Source organism: Heptranchias perlo, unplaced genomic scaffold, assembly GCF_035084215.1.
Source record: "Heptranchias perlo isolate sHepPer1 unplaced genomic scaffold, sHepPer1.hap1 HAP1_SCAFFOLD_59, whole genome shotgun sequence".
Classification (NCBI taxonomy): domain Eukaryota; kingdom Metazoa; phylum Chordata; class Chondrichthyes; order Hexanchiformes; family Hexanchidae; genus Heptranchias; species Heptranchias perlo.
This window is the reverse complement of record NW_027139612.1, coordinates 4882591-4893280: the sequence shown is the minus strand read 5'-3', so window position 1 is coordinate 4893280 and position 10690 is coordinate 4882591. Positions and strand designations below refer to the sequence as shown.

Here is a 10690-nt window from a genome sequence, read left to right as displayed (position 1 = left end):
GCAGCTGAAGGCACGGCCGCCAATGGTGGAGCAAAAGGAGTGGGGGATTTGAATGAGGCCAGAATTGGAGCAGCGTGGAGATTTTGGATGGTTTTAGGGACACTTGTTGCACAGTCTGACAACTCATTGGGAGGGACTCACTCTGTACAGAGGGACAAATGTTACCCTGGGCCCTTCCTGTCTGCACATTGACCAAGTGTCCCACTGTAGCCCAGACTGAGACCCACCCTGGGCCCTTCCTGACTGTACAATGACCCAGTGTCCCACTGCAGCCCAGACTGAGCCCCACCCTGGGCCCTTCCTGTCTGTACATTGAACCAGTGTCCCACTGCAGCCCAGACTGAGCCCCACCCTGGGCCCTTCCTGTCTGTACATTGACCCAGTGTCTCACTGCAGCCCAGACTGAGCCCAACCCTGGGCCCTTCCTGTCTGTCCATTGACCCAGTGTCCCACTGCAGCCCAGACTGAGCCCCACCCTGGGCCCTTCCTGTCTGTACATTGACCCAGTGTCCCACTGCAGCCCAGACTGAGCCCCACCCTGGGCCCTTCCTGTCTGTACATTGACCCAGTGTCCCACTGCAGCCCAGACTGAGCCCCAATCTGGGCCCTTCCTGTCTGTACATTGACCCAGTGTCCCACTGCAGCCCAGACTGAGCCCCACTCTGGGCCCTTCCTGTCTGTACATTGACCCAGTGTCCCACTGCAGCCCAGACTGAGCCCCACCCTGGGCCCTTCCTGTCTGTACATTGACACAGTGTCCCACTGCAGCCCAGACTGAGCCCCACCCTGGGCCCTTCCTGTCTGTCCATTGACCCAATGTCCCACTGCAGCCCAGACTGAGCCCCACCCTGGGCCCTTCCTGTCTGTACATTGACCCAGTGTCCCACTGCAGCCCAGACTGAGCACCACCCTGGGCCCTTCCTGTCTGTACATTGACCCAGTGTCCCACTGCAGCCCAGACTGAGCCCCACCCTGGGCCCTTCCTATCTGTACATTGACCCAGTGCCCCACTGCAGCCCAGACTGAGCCCCACCCTGGGCCCTTCCTGTCTGTACATTGACCCAGTGTCCCACTGCAGCCCAGACTGAGCCCCACTCTGGGCCCTTCCTGTCTGTACATTGACCCAGTGTCCCACTGCAGCCCAGACTGAGCCCCACTCTGGGCCCTTCCTGTCTGTACATTGACCCAGTGTCCCACTGCAGCCCAGACTGAGCACCACCCTGGGCCCTTCCTGTCTGTACATTGACCCAGTGTCCCACTGCAGCCCAGACTGAGCCCCACCCTGGGGCCTTCCTATCTGTACATTGACCCAGTGCCCCACTGCAGCCCAGACTGAGCCCCACCCTGGGCCCTTCCTGTCTGTACATTGACCCAGTGCCCCATTGGGGACCATCCAGTCCCGGATATCCGGCAGAATCAGCACTGGGGGACCGGGTGACTGAGTCTCGTGACCCTGTCGCTGGGCCTCTGACGTCACAATGGGAGACGACGCTCGCTCAGCTCGTGCTGGAAACCGTTAAAGGGCCGTTCTGATTTAAACCTGGAGCGCGACCGGTTAAAGGGGAGGGACAGAGAATCGGCCAAAAATGTTCATATCATGAGACCAGGAATGGTTATAAATTGAAATATTCATATAATGAGACCAGGAATGGTGAGAAATTGAAATGTTCACATAATGAGACCAGCAATGGTTATAAATTGAAATGTTCATATAATGCGACCAGGAATGGTTATAAATTGAAATGTTCATATAATGAGACCAGGAATGGTTATAAATTGAAATGTTCATATCATGAGACCAGGAATGGTTATAAATTGAAATGTTCATATAATGAGACCAGCAATGGTTATAAATTGAAATGTTCATATAATGAGACCAGGAATGGTTATAAATTGAAATGTTCATATCATGAGACCAGGAATGGTTATAAATTGAAATGTTCATATAATGAGACCAGGAATGGTTATAAATTGAAATGTTCATATAATGAGACCAGGAATGGTTATAAATTGAAATGTTCATATAATGAGACCAGGAATGGTTATAAATTGAAATGTTCATATAATGAGACCAGGAATGGTTATAAATTGAAATGTTCATATAATGAGACCAGGAATGGTTATTAATTGAAATGTTCATATCATGAGACCAGGAATGGTTATAAATTGAAATGTTCATACTCCCACTCTCAGTCCGCGTCTGGATTCCCGCAGTGACTCCAGCTGATTCTTCCCGTTTGAACTGAACTGATTCCCCCACAGCCTGAAGCAGATTAAAGATTGAACAGGAAATGAACAGATTGAACAACAGTGTAAATAACAGGGAGACTGGTGTTAATATTTCATTAATAATTACAGACAAATATTACACATACAAAGCACTGAATCCCATTGATATTTTATTTATTACATTAAATATTAACACAAACACTCACCCGATCCACTCCAGACTCCTGCGGGTCAATGTGAGGGAGCGGAGAGCGGGGGCAGATCGGTCTGTGAAGGAGTTTGATCCCATGGTTAGAACCGTCAGTGACCGGTTTGTACTGAGAGCGGAGACGAGATCATCGGTACAAGAATCTGTGAGACCCACATTGGACAGACTGGGGATCAGAGAGAGAGAAACAACAGGAATCAGAGTAAATTCCCAGTGTTTATTGTGTTACGATTACTCACACTGACATTAATGTACCGTGTGAGACATCCAGTTATTAAAACACAATCTCACACAGTGTGATACTTACTCCAGTTCCTGTATTTTACAGTCCGGGTTCCTCAGAGCCGCAGTCAGTAGTTTCACTCCTGAATCTCCCAGTTTATTATCACTCAGGTTCAGAACCGTCAGTGAACGGTTTGTACTAAGAGCGGAGGAGAGATCCTCGGTGCAAGAATCTGTGAGACCATTATTCCATAACCTTGAGATCAGGCGGAGAGAGAGAAATAGAGGAATCAGAGAAAATCCCTAGTATTTATTGTATTATTATTACTCACACTGATATTAATGTCCCGCGTTAGACATCCAGTTATTATAAACAAAATCTCACACAGTCTGATACTTACTCCAGTTTCTGTATTTTACAGTCCGGGTTCCTCAGAGCCGCAGACAGTAGTTTCACTCCTGAATCTCCCAGTTTATTTTTACTCAGGTCCAGAACCGTCAGTGACCGGTTTGTACTGAGAGCGGAGACTAGATCCTTGGTACAAGAATCTGTGAGATCGTTGGCCCGTAACCTGGAGATCAGAGAGAGAGAGAGAGAGACAGAGACGAGCAGAGATAATCGGAATCAAAGTAAATTTCCTGTATTTATTTGTATTATTATTACTTGTACTGACATTAATGTTCAGTGTTAGACATCCAGTTATTATAAACAGAATCTCACACAGTCTGATACTTACCACAATGTCTGTATTTTACAGTCCGGTTTCCTCAGAGCCGCAGACAGTAGTTTCACGCCTGAATCTCCCACTTTATTATTACTCAGGTCCAGAACCGTCAGTGACCGGTTTGTACTGAGAGCGGAGGAGAGATCCTTGGTACAAGAAGCTGTGAGATCGTTATCACATAACCTGGAGATCAGAGAGAGGAGAGAGACGAGCAGAGATGAAAAGAATCAGAGTAAATTCCCAGTATTTATTTGTATTATTATTACTTACACTGACATTAATAACACCATTACTGATAATAATAATAATATGCAGTGTTAGACATCCAGTTATTATAAACACAGTCTCACAGTCTGCTACTTACTCCAGTTCCTGTATTTTACAGTCCGGGTTCCTCAGAGCCGCAGACAGTAGTTTCACTCCTGAATCTCCCAGTTTATTATTACTCAGGTTCAGAACCGTCAGTGAACGGTTTGTACTGAGAGCGGAGGAGAGATCCACGGTACAAGAAGCTGTGAGATCGTTCGCCCATAACCTGGAGATCAGAGAGAGGAGAGAGACGAGCAGAGATAACAGGAATCAGAGTAAGTTTCCAGTATTTATTTGTATTATTATTACTTATACTGACATTAATGTACCGTGTTAGACATCCAAGTATTATAAACACAATCTCACACAGTCTGATACTTACTGCAGTTTCTGTATTTTAGAGTCCGGGTTTCTCAGAGCCGTAGACAGTAGTTTCACTCCTGAATCTCCCAGTTTATTTCTCCCCAGTCTAAACACAAACAGACAGAGAGTGAGAAACAAACTGAACCCAATCCCCGATCTGACAATTTTTCTCTGATGTTACAGGAAATACGAAAACTCTTCAGGAAATTAATAACCAGATTTCCCTGTCACTGACAATGAATCTCACTGTGTCCACCGACCATATATTCAGGGACTGTCTGGAAATGTATTTATTAAATAAAGTGCTGTCTGTGTGAAGCCTTTAAATGTCCCTCAGTCCTGATGATCAGAATTACCCTCCTGGAGCACAGTGACCAGTCCCGTCATGTTTGGGGAAACTTGTCGCATTTCTGCTGTTTCTCAAATCCGAGATTTTCTGCGAATGCGGCGATTTTCCCCGAATTAAATGATAAAGCTGTGATTACCTGTACTTTATGCAGTATTATATTAATCTGTATAATATCTCGGGGTGAGTTATATTGTGAAACGGCGTGAACTGTTGGTGCGAAATCCGTCCCCCAGGATTTTATATAACAAGGAGAGTTCATTCTGTCCTGTGACAAGTTTTAAAGTTTCCTGTATTCCTCGTTTATCGGGGAGGGGAGTCTCTCACTTTATTCCCATTAAACCGGCTCTACATTTATTTCAGGTGTAACGGGCCCGACATTTAATGGGGAATTTTCTGAAGTTCCCTCCCCGAGCGGGGCCTCACACACGGAGCAGATTATGGGAAATTCCCGGGTTCACTGCCACTGGTTAACCCAGGATCCTCCCGCTGTGTGTGAGGCCCCACCGCTGGCCGGTGTGTGTCTGAACTCCTGGGCTAATACCCCACATCCCGTTAGGTTGGAAGCTTTTTACCGGCAAATTTTAGATTCCAAATCCCACTGAAGTGCCGGCTTGGATTATTGAGCGAGGGGCCTGAATCCACGACCTTCTGACTCAGAGGCACGAGTGCTGCCAGCTGGGTGAAGAGATGGTGGATGTATTGGAGAGTGTGAAGGGCTGTGTCATTGATGAGTTAAGATAACGGACCGTCGTCCTGCGGGGAAAGCTCAGCCCGCCCACTGGCGGTTGACTGCCCGAAAGCTGTGTTTTGCTCTTTGTTACTGAATGTTTGGTGTTTCTGCTTCCCTCTCCTGCACACGTTGACAGTCCGGTGACTGTCACTTGCCCCCACACCTCGGTAAGAGGGCGGGATGCCCAGTCACACAGATTGCGACAGTTAGTGTCGGTCTACGTGTAAGTAACAGTGAGAAGGAGCCTCTTCAATGGATGTATCTCAGGGAGTGAGAAAAACAGCAATCAATATCATTTACTGCAATTAAATTATCAGACTCTTTCAGTGACCTGTATTTACTGATCCAATAAAGACTGTAAAATCCCCATTTGTTCACAAGGATCCATTTTAGATTCTCCAGTCCTTAGGGAATTACTAACCGATCCTCTTAACATTTGTCATATTTGTGTTGAATCTGCTTCTCTCTGGTTTAACTGAACTGTTTGTTTCCCTACATTACGGAGCAACAACACAATCCCTGACTGTTCCACAATTGGCCGAACAGTTAGAGGCAAATAAACAGTTACCTCAACACCTGGCATCTGTGTAGTACGGGTCCCAGCCGCTGGAGTCCTTCACATTGAATGGAGCAGTTCTCCAGGTCGAGTTCTTTTATTGTGTCACAGAGTTCAATGACGTGAGACAGCACCGCGCAGTCAATCGGGGTCAGTAGCAATTCACTAAATGTAAGTATTTCCACAGATCTCACTGTGACCCGAGCCAGTATTTGACTCTGAGACTCAAACAGGTAGTGGAATGTTTTCAGGAGGTCCCTTTTACCAGTTTCACTCTCTGTCATTCCAATCCCTCCTTCAACCTTCTCCTTCACCCAGTCAATCACTCCGCAGATTGTTTGATGAAGAAATGGACCCAGAAACTCCTCCAGGGGCCGAGCTGACTGTGAGGAGGAGAGACCAACAACAAAACGGACAAATATCTCAAATCGCCCATCATCCTTGCTGTGGGCTTCACTGAGGAGTTTCCCGATGTCCCCAGGATCTGGAGTCAGGAATTGTGCGAGTGCAGCTACAAACTCTTGGATGGTGAGGTGCGGGAATGTGTAAACCACACTCTGGGCAGAACCATCTCTCTCCAAAAGTTCCACCATGAACCCAGACAGGAACTGGGAAGGTTGAAGATTGTACTGGATCAAATCTCCATTTGTAAACACAATCTTCTTCTCGGAGACTCCTGTGTAGGCCATCTCACCGATCTTCAGTAACACATCACGGGGGGATTCAATCTCTCGGCCATGGTTTTTCAGAATGTTGTAAATATAGTAGGAATATAGTTGGGTGATGGTCTTGGGAACTCGCTGGTGTTTCCTGTCTCTTTGTGTGAAGAAGGGACCCAGTGACAGACCGAGGATCCAGCAGTAGGAAGGGTTGTAACACATGGTGTACAGGATCTCGTTCTCCTCCACATGTTTGAAAACAGCTGCTGCCACCGACTGATCTTCAAACAACTTGTTGAAATATTCCTTCCGTTCTTCACCAACAAATCCCAGGATTTCAGCCCAGACACTGATCTCAGCCTTTTCCAATAAATGTAATGCAGTGGGGCGGCTGGTCACGAGCACTGAACATCCTGGGAGCAGCTTGTGCTGTATTAAACTGTACACAATGTCAGACACTTCACACCAGTCTTCAGGATCTGTGCACATGTAATCAGCCTCTGTATTTATCCGATTGTTATCAAAATCGATACTGTCCTTGAATTCATCTAAACCATCGAATATAAACAGTAATCTCTCTGGGTTCTTCCAGAGATCTCCCAGAATATTCCCAAAGTAAGGATACAGATCCAGTATCAGATTCCTCAGGTTTATTCTACAGTTAATCGCGTTCAAATCCCGGAATTTAAAACTGAAAACAAATTGAAATTGTGGGTATATTTTCCCAGTGGCCCAGTCATAAACAATCTTTTGTACCATTGTTGTTTTTCCAATCCCCGCGACTCCGCTCACTGCTGCTGAACTCCAAGAACTGGATCCCTGGAAGAAACCCTTCATTTTCCGGAACAAACTGCCTCTCCTGGAAATACTTCTGTGGTACAATTGATTAATTCGGATTTTTTCCAGTTCTCTCCGGAGGTGTTTCTCTCTCCACTCTTCATGGTCTCGGCCTCTTGCCAGCAGTTCATGTTCTACAAGTGTCCGATCTCGAACAGTAGAAATGACCGTTAGTTCAGTGTATAGAGTGACCAGCTGGACAATCTTAACCTTCTCCTTTATTAGGATCGTGTTCACTCTCAGTGTTTCAGTTTGGACCCGGAGTGTTTCCTTGTGTTTCTGTTGAACATCTTCAATTAGAACAGTCAGAAAGTGGTTCTCAATGTTATTTGCATTGACATAAAAAGAACTTCTCAATATCACTTCACTATTCAGTAAAATGTTCCGAGATTGAATTCACAGATTCAATAGAGGTGCGAGCAGGAAATTAAACTCAGTTACAGAAAACCTTGAAAGTGAATAATAATTGAGAAAAGTTTCAAATCCTCACTTGATTCTAATATTTACTGAACATGGAGATTTCTGTGAAGGTGATATTTTCTCTCTGATGATTTATACTATCAGCCCTGCGCTGTATCATGGACATTCCATTCCAAATCCAAACGTGATTCTGGTTATACAAAACTAGAGGTTCTGGTGGAATAATTTATGAAACCGTCAGTGTTGCTCACCCTCTGCGGAAATGGGAAATAGATTATTCTGCGCATTGAGAGTGGGACAGACCGTGAATGGTCAGAAGTTCTGCGGTTATTGTATCAGGTCTTAGGCAGGTTATCTGGGATATTGTGGGCACTGGGAGAGGGACAGACTGTGAATGGACAGAAGTCCCACTCTTTAATCTCGGTGGTGAGGAAGCTTTTAGAAACGCGAATCGGGTAGGTTATCTGGGGTATTACCTATACTTCTATAATCAACTGATCACAGATAAAGATTACTGCCATTTTGAAGACACAGAGGGGAATCAGAAAGATGGTGTAAGGTATTCGGAGTTCAAGTTGCCTGATTGGCGAGAGGGCTTGATGTATTTTATTTGGGCAAGAGACTTCGATATTGAAATGTTTCAATGAAATTCCCAACATCAGTTAGGATATGAGAACATAAGAAATAGGAACAGGAGTCGGCCATACGGCCCCTCGAGCCTGCTCCACCATTCATTAAGGTCATGGCTGATCGACCTCAAATACACTTTCCCGCCCTATCCCAATCTCCATTGATTCGTTAGTGTCCAAAGAACTAACCATCTCAGTCTTGAATATACTCGTCGGAAACAGGAAACAGGCTCACATCAACAAAATAATTAATAACGGAGAAGGGAGGGAAGTCAGGGTCATTTTCTCTCCCAAAGGGCCCGAGAGCCTGGCAAGGACACTAAAGAGGCAGTGTAAGTGGGGTCAAGAGATAATCGGACGTGTTTCTGTGGATACACTGAGAGGAGGGGTAGGTGGGGTCATCTCTCTAACAGGGACAGGCTTATTTGTGTCAAATGGCCTTTTCCTGTCTCTCATCATTCTCCTGTTATATTGTGTTTCAGAAATTGTGAACAATTTTTCAGCAGTTTTTCACCAACATTGAATGTGTTTTTCGAACAGTCCTGTCATATCACCGATTAGAATTAGAATTAGAACTACTGCCCACATCACTCAGTGTAATGTTAGAGCAGAAAACATTCACAGTTCATTTCAACTCTTCTCCCAATAATGATACTCCGTTATTTCATTTTGATCTGAATTTACTACAATGCAGGTTTGGGAAATTACAAATCTGTTTCCATTAGTCATTACATTGGACCTAAAAAGACCCCTGAGATAAAGGACTATTCTTGGAGTGGAATAAGTTCTCCCTTTCTCTGCCATTAGGAAGCCAACCCATAACTTCCGAATTACCCTGAACATTGTCTTTCCCTTACATTTCTCCACGGATTGATGATCTGTTGTGTGAACATTTGTACATCGTCTCAGATCAGATCGAACACTTTGTCTCATTCTGTGCTGTGAAATGAAAACATTTTTAATGTTTCGCATTTCTCCACCTATTTCCCTACACTTGATGGTGTGTCAGATTTCTAGGGGAGCAGATAACCCATAGCATCCTTCTCAAGGCAACGCTCTTTATTTGAGAGCCCAGAACGTTATGGCGGCACTTCGGTATCCTGCCAGTTGGGTGTGGGGGTTTCACATTGTATCAGGATCCTGCCAGGAGTGTATGGGGATGCACAGTGTATCAGAATACTGCCAGGTGTGTATGGGCATTCACAGTGTATCAGGATACTGCCAGGTGTGAATGGGGATTTCACAGTGTATCAGAATCCTGCCAGGTGTGTATGGGGATTCACAGTGTATCAGGATCCTGTCCGGTGTGTGTGGGGGTTCACAGTTTATCAGGATCCTGCCAGATGTGTATCGGGATTCACAGTGTATCAGAATCCTGCCAGGTGTGTATGGGGATTCACAGTGTATCAGGATCCTGCCCGGTGTGTGTGGGGGTTCACAGTTTATCAGGATCCTGCCAGATGTGTATCGGGATTCACAGTGTATCAGGATCCTGCCAGTTGTGTGTGGGGATTCACAGTGTATCAGGATCCTGCCAGGTGTGTATGGGGATTCACAGTGTATCAGGATCCTGCCTGATGTGTATCTGGATTCACAGTGTATCAGGATCCTGCCAGATGTGTATGGGGATTCACAGTTTATCGTGATATTGTCAGGTGTGTGTGTGGATTCACAGTGTATCAGGATCCTGCCAGGTGTGTATGGGGATTCATAGTGTATCAGGATCCTGCCAGGTGTGTATGGGGATTAACAGTGTATCAGAACCCTGCCAGGTGTGTATGGGGATTCACAGTGTATCAGGACCCTGCCAGGTGTGTATCTGGATTCACAGTGTATCACGTTCCTGCCAGATGTGTATGGGGATTCACAGTGTATCAGGATCCTGCCAGCTGTGCATCAGAATTCATAAATTATAGCGAACAGCAGCTGGATTAAGTGAAATAATGCAACATCCGTATATTTAAAGAATATGTCATAAATTGTATGAATTGTTGCTTGAATCTATGCAGAATAGTTGAGGATTGATGACAAATCCAATCAATGTTAATTTCTGTTCCCTCCACCCTTTGAACTTCTGATTCCCAGATTCTGACAATCTCTAAACAAAAGACTACAGTCAAACATTCTGATTCTCAGAAGTGAAATAAACGGTTTGAAATCTCCATTTCATCACTGACCTTTCAGGTGACTGGGTATTTCAGATAAACCTCGTCCGATGTTCATATAATCAAATGGATCAGGACCTGTTTAAATCAATGAGCTTTCATGAAATCAGATCTGTTTAGTATTATTGTAAATTCTGCAGTGTTTCAATCTGAAATTGAATTCAGAGTGTGATTTTACTGTACCAAGTTCCTGCATCTCTTTCAGTATTCTGTCCAACTTTGGTACCGCATGGTGCATTTTCACAAAGGATTCCCACATCACCCTTCGGGCCCGAGAGCCTTTCTCCAT

General features: G+C 45.3%; 1 protein-coding gene across 1 annotated transcript; it reads right to left on the bottom strand.

The window, feature by feature from the left end:
- Positions 1–2008: 2008 nt before the first annotated feature.
- Positions 2009–10690, bottom strand: LOC137316338 (NACHT, LRR and PYD domains-containing protein 3-like). Its single transcript, XM_067980404.1, has 9 exons — positions 10585–10690; positions 5704–6898; positions 4076–4162; positions 3749–3919; positions 3397–3567; positions 3061–3231; positions 2745–2915; positions 2436–2603; positions 2009–2263 (listed from the first exon to the last, which is right to left on the bottom strand). The coding sequence occupies exons 1-9, from the start codon at positions 10688–10690 to the stop codon at positions 2176–2178; spliced, it is 2328 nt and encodes a 775-aa protein (XP_067836505.1). The 3' UTR covers positions 2009–2175.

Excerpts from the sequence above, each read along its gene's own strand:
- LOC137316338 (XM_067980404.1), bottom strand. The coding sequence starts at position 10,690 with ATGGAGAAAGGCTCTCGGGCCCGAAGGGTGATGTGGGAATCCTTTGTG. Across the intron at positions 4,163-5,703 it reads CACAGATGCCAGGTGTTGAG|ACTGGGGAGAAATAAACTGG; the intron begins GTAACTGTTTAT and ends GTTTGTGTTTAG. Across the intron at positions 3,232-3,396 it reads TGTAAAATACAGACATTGTG|GTTACGGGCCAACGATCTCA; the intron begins GTAAGTATCAGA and ends TCTGATCTCCAG.